Source organism: Lonchura striata, chromosome 12 (assembly GCF_046129695.1).
Source record: "Lonchura striata isolate bLonStr1 chromosome 12, bLonStr1.mat, whole genome shotgun sequence".
Classification (NCBI taxonomy): Eukaryota; Metazoa; Chordata; class Aves; order Passeriformes; family Estrildidae; genus Lonchura; species Lonchura striata.
In genome coordinates, this window is record NC_134614.1 from 17,175,627 (window position 1) to 17,194,723 (window position 19,097).

A 19,097-nucleotide genomic window follows, 5' to 3' on the forward strand; every position below is an offset into this window, starting at 1 on the left:
AGAAGCAATTAGATTCAGGTTAATTACTGTAAATAGTTATTATAATTACTTGTAAAACATTCAACTACCTGTACATCTGTTAAAGTCAGTGGAGACCTGTTTTGTTTTGTTTTTTTTTTAAGAGAAAGCTTAATGTTATTACTTAAGGGGCAAACTATTTTCATGAGCTCTTCAAAAAGAAGTAGCTATACCATAGACACCACTGATGGAGAGCATCTGTTGGGGCATGTATGCCCTTGGCAAGACTGAGTGGGTGTACCAGCAATCTGAAGAATTGTCTAGTCTAGCTTATATTTACAAAACCTTAAAGCACTTTCCTCAAAAGAAAAAAAAAAAAAAAAAAAAGAAAGAAATTGCAACTGAATACTGATTTTCTTAGATTTGTTTTATTTGCCAGGTTTCTATCTCTACTTGCAGCATGAAGAAAATATTGTGTGGTTAACATCTTTTTATCAAGAACAGTATTTTTTTCTTTGACACTGGACAGAGTCTGGCCTGGCCTGATGCACAATTTTACACTATATTTTGACAGGCACACAAAGCAGCTGGAGTTCTACCACTGTGTGTGCCCTCACACACACAGCTCTTGGCTCTTCCTCTTCACACAGGTCTTCCAACACTTTTTCTGAACTTGGCCAACTGTCTCTAGTTTAGACTATTTTTGCACCAGCTGATGGTTGCTGAGCCCACCCTGGTCTGCTGTTTGGGTTCTGGCTCACCTGAAACAGGTCTCCTGATGTCTGGGGGCAATTCCAACAAGCACACACAGATTACATTAGTTTGTCTAAGCACAGAGTAATGTGCTGGAAATTCATTTTCAACAACACTTGACTTCCACAGGTGCACCAGTGTTTCCCACGTCAAATACACACCTTTAGCTACCAAAACACCCAAAACCCAAATACAGGAATATGTTCTTGAGTTGTCCTAACATTTATGAACTTCATCTCAGCTCTAATATCCCTACTGCAGAGAAGACAATAATTTGGAACACGGGACAGGGAAAGGTAGGGGACCTGCCAGCAGAAAGGTTGAGAGCTAGTCTCTGAATATTAGAATGTGAAAGAGGAATTAGAAGCCCATTTTTTACCCTCATAAGTTTGATACTTTATTAGCTCACTCCTGCTGTAGGATGGCGTTTCCCTGCATGCCTTTGCCTTTTAGCCTGTAGTAACTTAAAGCAGCTTTGCACAGGGTTTGTGCAGCTGATTGAAATGCTGCTGAGAGTCTCTGCAGCTGATGGGAAAACTGCCATAAGCCGAGGTGATGGCCACAGGCTGCTCTCTCTGATAGGATTTCATGCTCTCGGACTGTCCCGTAGGCTTGCTGCATTTCACCAATGATATCACTCCACAAATGTTTATTAACAGACCTCAAAGTGGGCATTCAGCTACTGTACCAACAGAGATACTCCAAAAGGGAAGGGAAGGAAGAAGGGGAAAGGAAGGAAAAAAACCCTTAAATATGCACATTTCTCTAAAAAAGTTTTGAAGTGGTTTCATATAAGAAAACTTCATTCTTACAGTTTCCCTCTGAAATACTGGTGTGTCTTGCAATCCCAGTATATATAAAAAAATTCCTTTTTTAAAAACTGACATATGGCAAAAATTGGTAGCAGTAAATAAACGCACATAAAGCTAAATTGTGCCATCCTAAATGTTAGTAAAAATGACAAAATAAAATACTATCTATATAAACTATGCACAGGTGTGTAGCATATTACAAGCAAAAAACATATCTTGCAATTATAAGCCCACAGTATTTATTTCAGTTGTCTGTAATTACCTTTTTTATATGTTTGTTTAGTAATATCAATCCAAGACATCATTTTGAGGATATAATTAACTGCATGTTAGAACAGGATGTGTTAGACTGTTTTTGTGTGTTGAAAGAGACAAAAATCTTTGTTCACTGTATTTAAGTGCCATCTAGTGTCCCAATCCACCAATTTCACTCAGAAAACCCTCAAAACCCTCAAAGCTTTCAGAGCAAAATCAAATTGCAGGGTTAAAAAAGAGGGTCACAATGTTCCCATTTCAGCACTAACTAAGTTTAAAGCTTATATTCTTGACAACTTCAGAACCAATTTAGGTTAAAATGAGAGTTTATAGTTTAGTAGATATGAACTTCACCCACTGTCACATAAGAAATTAGCCATTAGAAAATTATGGTTTCCATCCTGTCTCTTTTTCTGCAATACTGAACAATTGATAGTATCAGTAACTTTACAAAAATGCTCTTGGCATTGTCGTCACAAATGGCATCCATAATGGTCTATGTAAACCAAACTTCAGTTTGTCTCTTTTCTTCCTGAAATTCTTTAAATGCTACAAAGAAAGATGACAGCCATTACAGAGAGCTGGCGTAGCTCAAAGTAAAATATGCAAAACACTTGGGCTTTCTGTTGCAGTTAATGTGACCATAATAATTAGCTTTTTGCACCATTAGAAATTAGGACTGACTCCTACGCCTCTGTGACATTTATTGGAAAGTCTTGTCTTTAAATCACAATGATAAAAAGAAATTAAATTAACTTTTTGAGTACTATTTATCCTGACTACTACAATAAGCAAGGTTAAGTTGACAAGCACATTAAAGAACTTATACTTATGTCATTAAATGAATTAATGTGAATTTGTTGCAGAAGTATAAAATGGGGAAAAAATAGAAAATATAAAGATATTAAAACCACAAGAAACAGATTCAATCAGCAGTAAGAAAGGCTTGTGATGAGGTGTCTCAAACTAGGATGAGAGAATGTTTAGATGGAAAATATTTAGGCAAGACAAGCACTTTCAGAACAGCTTTTAGATATCTACAGCTGCACATGTAAATCTATTAGGCAGCACTGAAATTGATTTTAAAAATATTTTCCGGTTTTACCTAGCTTGGAATTTTTTTTGTTTGTGTTTCCTGTGAAGGACAAAACATTTACAGAAACAAAATAAAGGCGGATTAATTGTGTTTTTTTGTTCGGAGTCTATTTTGATGTAAATTGCCTGTAAAGGACTAGACTCGCCTCAGCCACGCTCCAGCTTTGAGGCCGGGGAGGAACTAAGGTGTGACACACGGGCAGGATCACACCAGGAGGTTTGGAAACCGCGTGGAGAACCGGGCTGGCGCTGCCGGGTGCTCTCCCGGGTCGGACGTGGAAGGCTGTGCCTTGCACAGAGGGAGGAACAACTGCTTTAAACGCAAATCCCAGCGGGAGCCCCGAGCCGCCGGCTCCGTGAGGGGGATCCGAGCTCCGTGAGGGGGATCCGAGCTCCGTGAGGGAACCCCGGCTCTGTGAGGGGACCCCCGTCGCCTCTCCCCGCGCTCCCGCCCCGCGCCCTGATTGGCCCCGCGCCCTCTCGCTCCTCCAATCCCAGACGCGGAATCCGTTCCCGCCCCCGCCTGATCCCGCCCACCGAAACCACGGCTCGGCTCCACCTTTCCGGCCGTCTCCATGGCAGCGAGGGCGGGGGGTGTTAAGACGTCCCGGAGATCATTGCGGTTGGTTGCTTTGCTTTTCGAAGCCGGCGAGGCTAAAGGTAAACTAGCTAGTGTATTTGGTATTTTACTTTTATTTCCTGACTTATTCTCCCGTAATTATACGGGATGGCACCTTTCAGCGAGATCGTAAATCCATCCTTCCCCCCTCTTTCCCCAGTGGTAGGGCGCAGGCGGTGCCGGCCCCGCTGCGGCCGGGCGCTCCCGCCCCGTGAGGGCCGCGGCCTGAGGCGGGCTGGCCGCGGGTGAGGGGTGGAGGTGCCGAGCTCGGCCCGAGCGGCTTCCCTGAGGCCGCTGGAGGTGCGGGGTCTGCCCGCGGAGCTTCATTCCGGGCTGCCCCAGGCCTTGGCAGCTGCCCAGGGCAGCGGTTGCCCCACGGTGCAGCGGGCGGAGGATGCTCAGGCTGGTGCGGAATTATCGCTCCTGTTGTAAGCTATAGGCACCCTAAAGCAGGCGGTACGGGCGGCGGGATGCTCTGGCTTGGCCTGTCGCAAAGAGCACGAAGGAAGGAGCGCTGAGTGGATGTGCTCCGTGTTAAACAAGGTGGAGCATTAGCAGCAGGCCAGGCGGACAGAGGTGTTTTCAGAGCGTGATAAAACATACATCCCCAGAAGATGCGCCCCAGCGTTAGCAGAGGCCACATGTAAATCGCTGTTTTCAGAGTTAGGTGTGACACGTGATAGTGAAGAGGCCTTAACTAATGTTATCTTGATCAGCTCTCCCACCCTTTTACATTATCAACACGTGACAAGTTAATTTAATTTTACTCAAAGTAAAAATGTAGTCACCTCTGAGGTGAAAAAAAATAGCCAAAACATTTTCGGTCTTCTGAAAAGTGCTGTAGGATCTTTATTTGTATCTCCTTAATAGCTCAGGAAAAAATCCATTAAGTTCTAAACAATTTAAACAAAGTTTCCTATGAACAGGTCCCTGTATCTATGAGAAGTAGTTTACAAGTATAATTCTGTTGAGCGTAACGTGATAAAAGCCAGAAATCAGTAATGTAAACAGTAAAAGACAATTTATTTAAGCACAAAGTATGTGTGTGGTTATATGCATCTGAAACTCAAGAACACTTAGTGCTGAATCTGAAACTGAAAAAAACCTTGGTTTTTGTAAATTATTAGAATACAGTAGCATTTCCCTAAAACATATTGTGAACATGAGTAGTGTGAATGTAATGAAAGCAAATTGTAGCAATACATTGTGGCAGGGTTTGTGTTGATAGCTGACATGTGGATATAATGTGTGCAGCTTTTTAACCAGAATTGTTTAATACTGGAAAGTGTACATTAATGTACATCTTTAGAAAATTTTAATTCCACTTGGCTTTCCTTTTATAGAGTACAAAACTGGGGCAAACAACTGAAGATGTCATCCTGTTTGGCTCAGGAGGTTCACCTTGCTAGAAGACATGAGGAGATGTGAGTAGTTGTGCTCTGCCTCGCAGCAGTTTGTGTTGGGTCTTGTGATATTCTCCCTCCCTGCCCACGACCCTCAGAGCTAGTGAATCTGAGCTCTGCACAGTGCAGTGGTGCTTCAGCAAGGGGCTGGAGTTCCAGGAGGTGGCACTCTTCCTTCAGGAACCATGGGAATTAGCATCCTTGCCTGCCGTTTAGGGTATTTAGGTTGATGAGGTTTTTGACTTCCAATGGTGGTACTGGTTTGAGATCTCCCTTGTCAACCTGTCGCTGCTAAATTCCTATTTGGGGAAGGTAATTGGATTCTCTCACTCAATGCCTCAATTATAGAGTTGCTTCTTTGTTGCCCTGTAAACTCAAATTGTGAGGCAAATACAGCAGTGATTGAGGAAAATTTGCTTTTCTTGTAACAACTAGTACGTGCCAGTGAGCAAATGTAGTACTGATCAAGTCACCCTAACCCACCCTGTCTTTCCTTCTTCTGGGAGATTCAGTGTTTCTCAGCACCTCAGCAACTGAGGAGTGCTGTTTGCAGTGTTATAGCTCGGTACAAGCACAGCAGGTGATGCCTGCCTGTACCTTTTCCCTCCCCCAGCACACCCACCCTGCAGCCGGCTTAATTAGCCCCATAGTTTTGAGAAAACTGGGTAAGGTAAAAAGGTTATTTTCTAGCTCCTGAGCAAAATGTTCTACCCACTTAGCAAAATGTTTTCCTTTGTAGACTGTCTCAGAGATCAGAGCTGCTACAGCAGATGGAGACTTATCTAAGAGACAAAAAGACTAAAAAGACATGGCAAACTCAAGCAGCTGATGCAGCTCATAAAAGGAATGCAGCACTTTTAAATGTAAGTTTCTGCAACTACCAGGAACCGCATCAAAATGTCACGGTTATGTAGCCTAGATAATTAAAAAAAAAAAAAAAAGAGAAGTGTTTGCTCTATAGTTGTCATTGGAATTCTCTTCTATATGGTTCCCTCTTCTGGAACTTGACCAAAAAGTATTAAATGACAAGTTTTTATTATCCGATGGCATCACTACCTATTTCCTGTGCCCTTCTTACAAAAGCCTCGTGGTGGCAGCTGCTACTATGTATTTTTATTTTTTTAAGCACAAGTAGTGATGTAACACATGCTCGTACATGTCTGCCTCAGAGAACTTAGGGGTCTGTCAGGACTCACAGCCCCTCTACGCTGAGGGTATGTTTGGAAATGAGCTGACCAGGCTACAGTGCTTTGGGCCAAGGGTAGGAACTGTTCTCCTGTGGTTGTGATAAGTTGTCGAAGAGGTTCTCAGTTTAATATTTTCCTCTAAAGAGGTGTAGAGTGACTTCAAGCATTTTATTTGCAAGTCTGTAAAATCAGTGTTTGGTGTTTCCATCCCTTCGTAGGGGTGACACCATTAATAATGTTCATAGCTGTTCTGCATACCTGTTGTAATAGTCAGGTAAGATTTGTTTCCTAGGCAATTAAAAAGATCTAAGTTTGATGACAGAGACTGGATTACTGAAAAGCTCCTCTGGAAGCCCTAGCTCGGGCATCTGAGTTTGAAGAGATACACTTGACCACTGACATGATGCATTTGAAAAATGTGTGTTGCTTTTCCAGGAGGCAGCAGAAAACTGAACCCCCTGTGGGTTTTCTTTAAGCTTATACTTATTAAGGGTCCATAATGCATATATTGTGTTTATTGAAAAAGTAAATTTTACTCCAGAAAATTACAAGATTAATTGGTGTCACCAGAATTTCTTTGGCAGAGCCTGGTTCAGATTTAAAATGTTCACGTTTTGGGTGGGTATAATTCTATTGCATTAGAATTTGTATTTAAATGGGAGGATTATTTAGAGAGGGGAAGACAAGAAGAACAGTTAGCCAGGAATGCCTTCTTAACCATTCTGTGACAAAGATTTTTGAGCTTGGGCTGGTGAACTGGTACATTCTGAACAGAGGCAATCAAGCCCCTCTTTATTTGGTATAGTAAGTGTAGGTGCTTCACTGAGAGGCTGAGGATAAATGGATGGTTTGGTTATTTTTTCCATAGTTCCTGCTCTGTTGATTTAGTAATTTCAGCCATTATGACTCCTACTTTGCACAGACATTTTAGGTTAGATTTTTAATTCGTGAATTTAGGGTTTTATAAATTATTTGTATTTATGAATGCATTCTCAGTTTATGTATACAGGCAAATGCAATAAATGCAGAGTATATTTCTCCATCCTGTATTGTAGTGGAAATGGTAACAATAGCTCAGACATATACAGAGTGTAAATATTTCTGCAGTTAAACAGATATTTGCTATCTTCTGTCACATCCTCAAAATTGTTCCTTTCAAGTGTCAAAAATGTTGGTGTTTGTACAGAAAAAAAGCAAAAACATATGTATCAAAACAAATTCTGTTGCAGGATAAAATAGCATAAATCAATTTAAATCTATTAATTTTACCCTAGTTTTAACAAGCATGCACTCCTGCAGATGCTTTTTGATAACAGAAGAAAACAGGAAAAAAAAAAATCTATGCAGCATAATATATGAGAAGCTTGAAAACAAGACTGATTAATGTGCCAGCTTCAGAATATTGTTCCTGATACCAGGCACTGTACATTTCACAGTTACCATGTGGAGAGTTGTTGATTTGGCCTACTCAAAAATACATGGACATGACGAAGTGTTATTTTTTTATTTGCATTTCTGGTTTTCCGCGTGTAAGCAAAATCAGTTGTTTTCAGTAATAGATCATAGCAAAAGCCATTTTTCTTTCTCTGTGCTAGATGGAATTTATGCACAGGAAAGATTTCAAAATTAATTTAAATTCTAATCAGTAGGAAGCAAGGAACTAACCTTTTTTTTTTTAATTGAAATTTTGACATTATAAGCATTTGTTCAGCATTTTAGCATAATTATCAGAGTATTTTCCTCAATGTCTTTAGAGGGAGACTGCAGATTAGGGAAATCTGTATCATTTGGTGCTTATATAATGTTGTCGTAATAAAAGCAGAAATTAGACTAGTATTTGTAATCTAATTTATGACATTTGTTTCTCAGTGATATTTCTTGTGTTTAGAAATATGTATTACTGTGCAACAGCTTGTAACATGAAATAGAAAAGAAAGAGTATGCTATATAGTAATTAGTACTGGAAAGGTAATTTAGAACAAATTTGCTTTCCTTCCCGGGCATGCAATTCCAGAATTATTTAAGTGTGATTGTGCCAGACTGATATCAATATAAGTGACAGCTGAATTTGGTCCCCTAAAAGCAATGCATGTGTCATGCATTCCATTTTACCTCTGGGGAAGGGTCTTGAATTGTTTTTGTTCCAGTCCTTGTGGTTTTAGGGGAAGCACTGTAAGATGCTCTCTTTTTTTCAGTACTGTGACATATTAGATTAGCTGGTTTTTTTCCAAATAAGTTTATACTGCTGATGTACTTATTTTTATATTGATGACAGGGATTTATTTTTCCTACAAATCTTACCAGTTGTGCAGACACACAAGAAGTGCCATCTAATCTTTTAGTAGTTCCAGTTATTTTCTAAAGCATACTACACCTTCCAGCAAAAATTTCTTTCACTGTCTGTCATTAAATCAGTATTCTGAATGACAATAGACTGCACAACACAAACTGGAGTGGGCAATGAAAAGACACGTCCAATATCTAGGCTATGCCAAAGTGACCTTCTCTACTAAACATATATGCACAACTGCTCTCTCCTTTCTTGCCTGAAAGACATTCATTTCCTAGCACCATAAACATTCCAGTTACTTGACTGAGTCTATAAAGAAATAATGATTGATATTCTTCTTCCTTCCTCTTAAAACTCCTACAGTAATTAGGAAGAAGGAATCAGAAAGGAGGAAAATGCAATGGAAGAATATCTGGTGAACATTACTGAATGATCATTTATTGAGTATGGTTTGTTGTGGGGAAAACTTCTCCAGACTTGGCCTGAGCCATTCTGATACAAGCTTCATTTGGTGCTGTTTGTGTGTGTCTGTTCTAAGTATGTGCATCAGAGAAATTGCTTGCTTAAGTCACTTAAATTTGTGTTGACCTCTGTTACTTTGACATTGTGATTTCAAATGGCCTATGTCCTTTTTCCTATTTCCTCTATATGTTTATCCCATTAGTGTTTTCCTACCTGAGAAGGGGAAGCCATTTGCTGCTTCTGAGAATTTGGATAATCTGAGAATTAGTTTACTCTTTCTCAGACATCTTTTAGCTCCCTACAGTGGTATGGACTTTGCTGTAGAAAGGGGAGGAACAATTTTACTTGGATTAGCTTTATAATTTTGTACAAGAGAATATTGTAAAAGGAATTAATGAAATAAAATAAGATGAACACTAAATTGAACAATCTATGTGTCACTAAGTTAAACTTCAGCTGTTTTTTTGCTCTTATTAATCATACTCTGCTGAACTAAACTTGAGTTGAACACTGTTTACTTATTGATGTATTCAGACTGGCTATTATTCAATACGAGTAATCGTGTTTGGTCTCTCTTGTGGATGTGCTCCTCCAGAATCTCACTCTTCTTTTCAGCAGCAGTGGTGGTGAATATTTGGGAAGTCCCTTTGGGGAATTTCCTCTCTCATTTAGTTTTTCTGTTGTACTCTTCACACCCGCTCTCTGCTCCCAACTCTGCCATCTGCTATACTTTCTTTCCCCCTCCACTCTGTTCAGCTTTGGCTTCTTCACACCCCACTCCCACGTCCCTTTCTGTCTCTCTTCATCTGCCCACCACTCAATCTCTTCAATGTTTGGGTATGGAACTAAGCCCACAAGAACAGGTCAGAACTTTAAAGGGGGAGGGTGGTTAGTTTGGGGGCATGCTTTGGATTTGTTTGATGCTGTTGATTTTTTTGGTTGTTTCTTTTTTGAAAGATTTATTTGGGCCTCTGTGAATCCAGCACACATCCACTGGACAAGCAGAAACCCAAATACTGATTTTTTTTTTTTTTTTAAGAAAACTATGTGAGGTGCATTGTCATCCAAGCTTGTCTGGTGAACAGCTTGCTGCAGTTCTACATTTATGTGCACATGTTATGCATGCATATTAGCAAGTCATCTTTGTCTTGAGATGTAAAGATCTTGCACATAATTTGCCTAGTTACTTTACAGTTACAGTAGCTAGAATACATACTTTAGTCTTATGCAGCACAGAGAAAGATTTTCTGTTCCCCTCTATTTCCTTAAGTTTTATAAAACAGAATTTAACTATTTACCCTGGTGTCCAGAGAGAATAGCAGTGTTTACAGCAAAAGTCTTACTTGGTTGTAAAATGTATTCTTGTATGAAAAAGGTGCAGCAAACACATTTAGCAGCTGTAGGGGATTAGTCTAAGTAGTACAAGTTGTATTTCAGAGTGACTAAACAAATATTTGAACTTCAGTGTTCATTTTTGATTGCTGTTTAGCTGTAATGAGTTTATTTAGTTAATTCAAATGTCTTTATATGTGTATTGGTCTTTTAAAATTCCCAGTGCTTGTTATTAAAATTTACTTTGCTTGTGTTTTAGGATATAGAAGCAGCAGAAAAAAGGCTGCAAGAAAGAACATATTTACTTCCACACTCCGATACTGTTAAGTTAGAAGTAAGTCCTAGAACTCTCTTTTCATTTGTTTTCATTTGCTGTTTACCAAATATTTTTCTTTTTTTTTCCCTGAAGCATGTTCTTAAAGTGAAAATAATTGATTTTAAAATCCAGTGACTGGTATAGCCAAAGGCCTGTGCACTGTGTAGCAAGCTGAACCTAAATTCTGGGACAAGGTCCCTAGATTCTGGAGCATTCTGGTGGAAATATTTAGCAGCCTTTAGCAGCCTATACAAATTTCTATTTAAAAATGAAGTCAAATATAGAGAATCAATATTGTGAATATTGTGAATATTAGACGATTACTGTGTTTACTATATCAGAGCTATTTGGATTATTTTATATGGTCATCCTGTTCTCAGTTTACCACAGATTGTCATCTTTACATTTCAGGGTCAGCAGTTTATCAGCATGAACAGAGAAAATTTCACATCAATTATTTTAGAGTTGTATGGAAGCTTATGAAAAGTACTGCAGCAGGAACACTTGGGTTTTTTTTTCTTCTCAGCCTGCAGTCCCTAAAGCATTACTTCAAGATAAAAATTTTGAGCAGATTCCCATCTGTTTCTTGCCCCAGTGGTTTGTGTTTGTGTTGTGTGCTGTGTGTGGCTTGGTTCCCAAAGGCACAGGAGCAGAGTGTCCCGTGCTGGTTTGAGTGCCGGGGCTCTGTCAGAGCAGGGCGAGGGGCCAGGTTTCAGCACTGTCAGCTGTGAAGAGAGGTGTATTGTACCTCAGCTTCACACCTGCTGGGCAAGTGTTGGCATGCTTAGGCTATTACTTAAAGGAGAGGCATCACTTCTTGTTCTGGTTACTGTTCAAAGTTTTCATCTGTCAGTGCATTTTGTAAATAGCCTACCGTGGCTGTGACAAGGTGTACACTGGGTATGCCCCTTCTGTGGCTTTTGTATTATTTTTAGACATTTTTAGGCAAAAGGGTACATCCTTTCCTGAATACTTGTACATTTTGAATGATGCTAAGGAAGATGCCAACCTACTAATATTAAACATTAAACCTGTCTTGACTGTGTTCAGAAGTAGTTTTAGACTCTTCAGTGACTTTAGAGACACCTCTCGAGTTGTTTGGGTCAGTTAGTCAATGGTAGGTGTGAAGCTGCTCATCAAGCAAAGTCAGCACAAATTGGAGGCTGCAGAGCCTTTGCTCGTGGCTGCAGAATGTCTGCACTCTGCAGCAGTGGTGAAATTTTGGAGAGAACAGAGTTACTATTTGAAGGAGAAGATCCTATTTCAGCTTCTTTTTTTTTTATGCTTCTAGAGAAGAGTGCTATAAATAGTGGAAAAAGAAAACTTTCTTTCATGGTACAAAATCCTTGTGCATGCTTTGTTCCAAAACACTTCTGAGCATATTTCACTCAGCCATATATGTGTCTGTATTAATATACTCTGAAAGTTATGGCTATAATGGATCCCCAGCTTGCTGAGTCGGAGTAGTTTTGTGTGACAGCACATATGCTTGTCAAAAAAGATTCTTTGAGTAAATCTGTTGAAGAAAATATTTTTGTAAACCTGCAAGAGCCATAGTTATATCTGAGTTACATGTAAGGATCAAAATGATTAGCCAGGAATCTAATACTGTGCAGGGAGATCTTCAGTTTTATGCTGCACTTCTCCTTCATTATATACTTAAGTAAAGAAAAAATGGTCACTACATATGCATCATAACTGTTTTCTACTGCAAAATTACGATTTTCTGAATGGACATCAATGGCAATAAGTACTTACATATGTGGATGGATTAAAGTGCTATCTTAGCACAGTTCTTAGATCATGTTATTTTGTGGGGGAAAAATGATACCTGGCGCTTAAAATTTTCCTGAAAATCCTACAAACAACAGTTATCCTTAGGATACCAACACAAAAAGGATGAATACTTAATAACACAGATAAATAATATATTTATTACTCAGAGGCACAGTGTGAAGCAAGAGGAAGGGTTAGATGATCCACAGTGATTCTCCTAGACCACTTGCTAAATATGCATCACCTTTTTATAATTATCTTAATTTGTGATGCAAATACCAGATATGATTGCTTCATCAGTGAACTATCAAGTCTAAAATTTTACTCAAATATTTTGAACTATAGTTCTGTATAATACTGTAAACTTTTCTAGAATAATCAATTTACATTGGTAAAGGGGCAGCCTTCATTTCTAACATTTTTTCCACTGCAAAATGAAATTGCAGTAACATATGTACTTAAATATATAAGCTGCTTTTGGAAAAGTATATAATCATGGAAAATAGTTTATTAAAGGTACTGTAAGGTCTAAACTGATGTGTTGCTTACCACAAGAGGGCACATTCAGTCACTTCACAGTTTGTCCTGCAGAATGAAATATTTCCAAGCTGATATTTTGTATCATACAAGAGATTAAAATTTCATATGTTAAGTATGTTGTTCTTTTCTGAATTGCTTTACACTTAAAGTAAGATTTAATAATGCATTGCATTTCTATATTGTTTTAAACTGGCTGACACAAATTTTGAAATTAAGTTTATTTTTTCTTATATCTTTCTCAGACTCTCTATTGGGCATCAATAAAAGAATCTCTTCCCAAGTGGGAAGACTTTCTTTTAGGAAGAGCAGAAGTTCCTATTGGCTTTAAGAAAATGAAAGCTACAAAGCAGAGCATAAACTACCCTGAAGAAGATTCACAAAAATAAACATTTTAGTTTCATTCTGTTTTGTAATTTAGCACATAAGCAGAGAAGATCATCCAGATTGGGCAACAGAATATCATGCCATTAAACTGAAATGTAAATAATTTAAATTAAAATAATTATATAGGATAATTTCATTCCATTGTTGCATTGTGTACAATTCCTTATTTTTATTCTGTACTAGAGAAGCAATCCTCAAATGGACTTTTAGGATCAAGAATGAGAAACATTGGTGTACAGATTTCCACCGAGGCAATTGGGTTTTCAGTATGAGAAGAATTTTTATGTTATTTTTAATCCTCTGCTTCTACATATAAGTGCGATAAGTAAAGACAGATTCTTGCATTATCTTTCTTCACTTCAGTCATCTGTGCTGCATGCCTGCTCGTGGATGAGGCAGAAAGGAAGACTTTACTGTTAGCAGAAAAGGCAGACTGTGCATCAGAGTAGCCTTGGTTTAGCACCAGGAATCTGTGCAAAAACCTTCACGAGAGCGGTTGTAGAAGGAACAAACTTGAATTTCTGCATCTAGTTTTCCCTGTTTTTTTTGTCATTGCCACTTTCATCACTCATACACCTCACTCCAGTCAGCTTTTCCCAACCTCCTTCTGCCTACATTGTATTTGTTGTCTAACAGGTGGGCAAACAAATCTCTAGGGCTTTTTGCTACTCTTAGGCTGCTCTTAATTGTTTTCTTTCTGCTGATATAATCTACAAGTGAGAACTTTTTCTGAGGCATGAAAAGTTTGAAAGAAGCAAACTGAGAGGTAACTGGCAGTGGCTGTCCAAGAACAAAGTATATACAGAAGTTGATGATAAAATATTTTAATTTTCAGCCATTGAACAGCTTCCCAGGTTCCTCCTACAGAGGTGCAGTATCAGTGAGTTTTAATTGTACTGAACTAACTTGGTATGAAAAATTCACTGGTACAGAACTTCTTAAAGTGTCAGTTTAGTGGAAGATCCTTTCTGGTGTGTGACATGGCCTGCAGGAAGATTATCTTTCCTGAGCAAAAGAAGCCAAGAAAATATTTATTTTATTGTTAAGAACCTGGACTTGAATCACTATACTGTTAAAATCTAATCTCTTGCAACAACATCATTCCATCCTCAATCTGGAAGTAGTGGGGGAAAAAAAATGCCTCTTCCAGTGTCTGAGGATATGAAAATGTAATTATTGCAAATATTACTAGTCTACTAGTTATCTGAGCTATGCATCTTCATACTATATGGAGATTCCACTATTCAAAAAACATTATATCCCTATGCATCATGAAGAATCACTGACACAATAAAATCAAAACTTTAGGTGCAATATAAAATTGTTGTATATTTTCCACAGGAATATTAGGAGTTCATTTTAAACTTTTTCTATTGAAGTGTCCATTAAACTGATAACTTTTTACAGAAACTGCCATCTTAGAATTATCCTGTTGAGTGGGTGTTGGTGTTTGTAACAATAACGTTGTTTTCATAATATGTGATGGCAGATTAGCACGCTTCTCTGCAGTGTTGTTAACAGTTGTAATTAAGGAATAAACAGTAAAGGGTGTCAGTCCGATGACAATTTCATCTATAGTGTCACAATACAAAATGTCACAAAATATTAGAACTGTTATATAACTACAAAAATATCAAATTAGGCTTTCATCTTACAAGCTGAGAGCTTAAAAAAAACTTGGCATAGAGACCATTGCAATTTTATACCTACTCAGTGTTCTGTCACAAAGACAACTTGGTAATATTTTCTTCTGTAAACTCACAATGTGATTCTCAATCTGATGTAGTGGGAATATGTATGGATCTTACAGTAGTAGAGCTCACATTTATAAAGCAAATAATTGGAACTGGTTGAGCACACAAGAAGTGAAAACTACATGATACTCAGAAGGAAGGAATGGATGAGCAGTTAGTTACTAACAAAGAGGACCTATCCTGTTCTTTGTGTCCGAAGGGAAATCACTTCAACAAAAATCTGTGCCCCTAAGTACTTTATACGTGCAAATAATCTGAGTCTTTATCTCTCCCACCTCTGTCTAACCCCTGGGACACAGTGCACATGCTCAGGCTCTCCTTGCCCTGGTGATTTCCCCTGGAAGGAGATCTGGGGGTGTGGACATTGAGTGCATGACAGCTCCTTGGGTGAGAATTTGGCAATGTGCATGAAAGGCACCTGCAAGCAGGATTAGAGTAGTTACTGTGCTGCAGTTAGGTGCTCACACAGCGTGCATGAGAGTAAAATGAAATTCTCTTCAAAGAAGCAATTTAATTTTATTTCCTGTAGCATCACTTTAGAAGCAATAGGACAACAAGTTCAAGGAAAACTATGTAGGAACATGTCCTGGAAAAGAAAAACTAAATTAAGAGAACCATTTAAAGCAGGAATCTGTGTAGGTGACCCTTCTCAGAGACAAGGGCCTTCATATTGGCCTGTGGTTTGAACAAATAAATGCAATTGCCTATAACAGTGAAATAGCACAGTAATAGGGGTAGGAGCAAGTGTCTGCTGAGTTGGGGCATGCAGTGGCAAGGGACCATAATTATATGGTATCTCCTGTTTTACTTAGATTTGTTGAGTGTCATTTACCGTGGCTGGGCTAGCTTGATACTTGCCTTTTTATAGATACAGATTTGAGAAAGCAAATGTTAAATTTTGTTGTGCTTTTAAAAAATTTAAGAATCCTCCTAAGTGATTTGTACTGATATGATTTAATATTGGTCTCTTATGATGTCTTGAATGGGTATTCTTTACCAAGTCAAGGCAGTCACTTGAAACTTAGTGATTCTATGTAGTTATACCCCATCTTATCCCAAGCTTTTATATATATATAAAATATAAAATATAGAAATTACATCATATATATCTTCTGTAATTTCCTACTCATCCTGGGTAAATTTTTTTCTCAAAAAAGCAAACTCACCACACCCCCAAAAAAAACCCAAACAAACAAAAAAAAAAGGAAGAGAAAACTTGTTACTCTGTAGGCTTGACTTGCTGCTTGCTCTTTTGTGTTACAATATATGTATATATAAGATGTGGTGGTCCTAGAGGCCTGTTGTTTATTGTGCTTTTCTGATAGGTGGGGGGCAGCAATTGAGTAAAGAGCAGTGAGAAAACCCAAAGATTTTCCTGTTTGTAAATTAATCTTGTAGTATCTTGCAAGAAGAAATAATTAATGATACTTTTCTAGGTTAATGCACTGATGAGTAACCCCAATACTAACCCAGGAGCACAGCCTGTTCACCCATCTTGTCACCTCTACCATCACATTCCCAAGCTTTTTGCTTTCTCAGTTATTCTGGCTGTGGGGGCAGGAGCAGAAGGCAAGGCATGTTACTTTTCCCTAGCATAAGAAATTTCTTACTCTGCAGAATCTTTCACAAGCCTATTAATTTAATTTGAGAGTACAGCTGAAATAGTAAGTTGGTTTAGATGCATATCTGACACTATGGTATCCTCTTGATTGTATTTATTCAGGGTCATATTTTCATAGAAGTTGGGAGCTAATTTTTAAGCTGAGCCTATAGTTCTTAATTTCTGTCTTTTTCATTCACACATAGAGCAGGTTGGGGATGTAGATGCTCAGTTTGAGCTTGCTGGTAGTGAAAAATAAGAAAACCAAATTTAAAATGGAATGTACTTTTAGAGGTTATATCTGAAAGAAAACATTATTTACTCCATAATGGTAATTTTCATAATATTTTAATACTTGTGTTCAGATACAACTTGACCTTAAATATCACCCCAAATGCAAGCTGTTTTAACATATTTGTAATGCTAAGGTCTTCATTACTGTGATATTCTGTTTGCTCAAGGATTATAATCCATGGATATACTGTGTTATAGTTGAAATAAAGCTTTGATCAGTGTTGCATTCCATGGATGAGTTGGATGTAAGTTGTTGCCTGCTGCAGCCAAGTGTGAACAGTGAGTAGGCCAGTGATAAATACTTTGCTTAGGTGTGGTGTTTGTTTTCCTCTGACTCTGATATGAAATATTAATCTGCTCAGTGAAGATTAAAATCTCAGAAGTTTACTGATAAAAAATCCAAATGTAATGAATCCCGGATATCCCAGATAGATTATTTCACTCTACCTATTATTTCATAATGTGTGAGCTAAATTACTTCAGATATGTGATTACTAGAAAGATGTAGATATAGATACTTAAACCCTTGCTAAGGAAACAGGTGGGGGAAAATGGTTCTTTAGTACATCCTCCTGCTGTGTGAAACTCTTTGTCTTTGCTATAAATAGGGTGATTTAATTTGGGAATTTGCTACTCCTTTTAAACACAGTTAAAACAGCTCTTGAAAATGCGCTAAGCTGTACCCGCTGTGTTTGTACCCTTCCAGTTGTAGCTTTTGCATTTGACTTACTTTGAATACGTGTGTTTTTAACGCATACGGATAGAAAGTATGCTCACTTCTTCCCGTAAGTTTTATCGCTGTGATGATAATCTTAAAAATAAATGTGTGGTGTTCTTTCCCCTCACTCTCAGTCGTATCACCTACCAGAAAGCCCTAATAAGCAACAAAATAGTGTGAGACAGTATTTACATCACACTTTTGAAACAGATTCAAGCAGAACCAGCTGCTGTAAGATTATTTTACAAATCTATTGTAAATTAATAAAAGGGAAAAATTGCCTTCCTTTAGGTAAATTACAGTCTCCTTTACTAATTACGGTAGCTTGAAGCCGCAGTAAATAAGTACCTGCCTCACTGTGGTGAATGGGAAATGAGAAATGTAATTTTGGTAACCAGACTTGCCTTTCTTTACCCATTTAGTTCGTATGTGTTCCAATAGCTTCATTCACGGAGCTCTGACTGTTGCTCAATAAAAGCTTCCGGAGGATAATGTGTTCAAAGTGAAGCACATGCCGGCAGCTTTGTTCAGCGCCGGCGAACCTGCGCGCTGCGCTCCGCGGCCGCGCTCGCCCCGCGCCCCACCGGAGCGGGCTCTGCCCGAGGGGCAGCGCTGCTTCGAGCCGGGGAAACGCCGAGCCAAGCGCCTGTGGGAAAGGGAGAAGGGAGGGGACGAAGAAAACCCCGACAAACCAAACGGCGTTTCTCGGCCGGCGCCCGGTGTGAAATGAGCCCGCTGCGGCGCGGGGGAGGACAGACGGGTGCCGCTCGGGCGTGATCGGGGCGCGGGGACCGCGCGTCGCCGGGAGCGGTGCGCTGGGAGAGGGAGCGGGAAGCGCGTTGTGTGTCCTCCCTCACTCAACGGCGCCGAGATTCCTCGGAAAGCTCTGGGCAGTGGGCTTGATTCCTTGGAAACGCTCGTAATAATAATGTTAAGGGTAAAAAACGTATCCGAAAATCCTTAGGAAAAAGGCTTGTCTATGTGACCCAAAGTGCCGCGGTCCCCAGAGAGCTGGAATCTGTGTTTAAAGGGTGCTTAAACTACTGCGGCCACTTTGCTCTATTTCTCGGACGTTTCTTTGTATTAAGTTTCCGGGTACACCTGGCTCTTTCCTCTATAATTAGCTTTCTTTTGCTGGATTCATTGATAGATACGATAATCCAGTGTTGGTAATATCTCAATTCATTAACATAATGAATCAGAAGGGAGAGGCTGATAATAAATCAGAAAGCTTCTATTTATGTGAAATATCTTGGCAACCGGCAGCAGTGAGAAGACAGTAGAAGGAGTATCAGACAGTTAACGGGACCTCGGGAAGGCGGCTGCAGGAGGTCTCAGGTGCTCTCTGCCGTTTAAACGCCTGAGCCCTTCACAGGACAATCGTGTCCATTGCAGTGGCGCTGATGTGGGAAAATACCTGGCTCCCGTGGCCTCGGTCTCCCAGGTGGTTCAAAGCGCCCATCCCCGTTGTGTTTGGGCTCCCGGCCGCCGCTGGCAGAGCAGCCCCGCGGGCTGGGACGGGGGCTGCCACTGCCCCCCAGCACTGCTG

General features: G+C 39.4%; 1 protein-coding gene across 4 annotated transcripts; it reads left to right on the plus strand.

The window, feature by feature from the left end:
- Nucleotides 1–3,431: 3,431 nt before the first annotated feature.
- On the plus strand, nt 3,432–17,675 carry CEP15 (centrosomal protein 15). 4 transcript variants are annotated; one of them, XM_077786147.1, is made up of 5 exons: nt 3,432–3,533; nt 4,836–4,916; nt 5,635–5,758; nt 10,426–10,500; nt 13,041–17,675. In XM_077786147.1, the coding sequence occupies exons 2-5, from the start codon at nt 4,864–4,866 to the stop codon at nt 13,182–13,184; spliced, it is 396 nt and encodes a 131-aa protein (XP_077642273.1). In that variant the 5' UTR covers nt 3,432–3,533; nt 4,836–4,863; the 3' UTR covers nt 13,185–17,675. The 4 variants fall into 4 exon arrangements, with proteins under 4 accessions (XP_077642273.1, XP_031361858.2, XP_077642275.1 ...); XM_031505998.2 differs by lacking the exon at nt 3,432–3,533 and adding an exon at nt 3,693–3,920; XM_077786149.1 differs by lacking the exon at nt 3,432–3,533 and adding an exon at nt 3,693–3,898.
- Nucleotides 17,676–19,097: the final 1,422 nt, after the last annotated feature.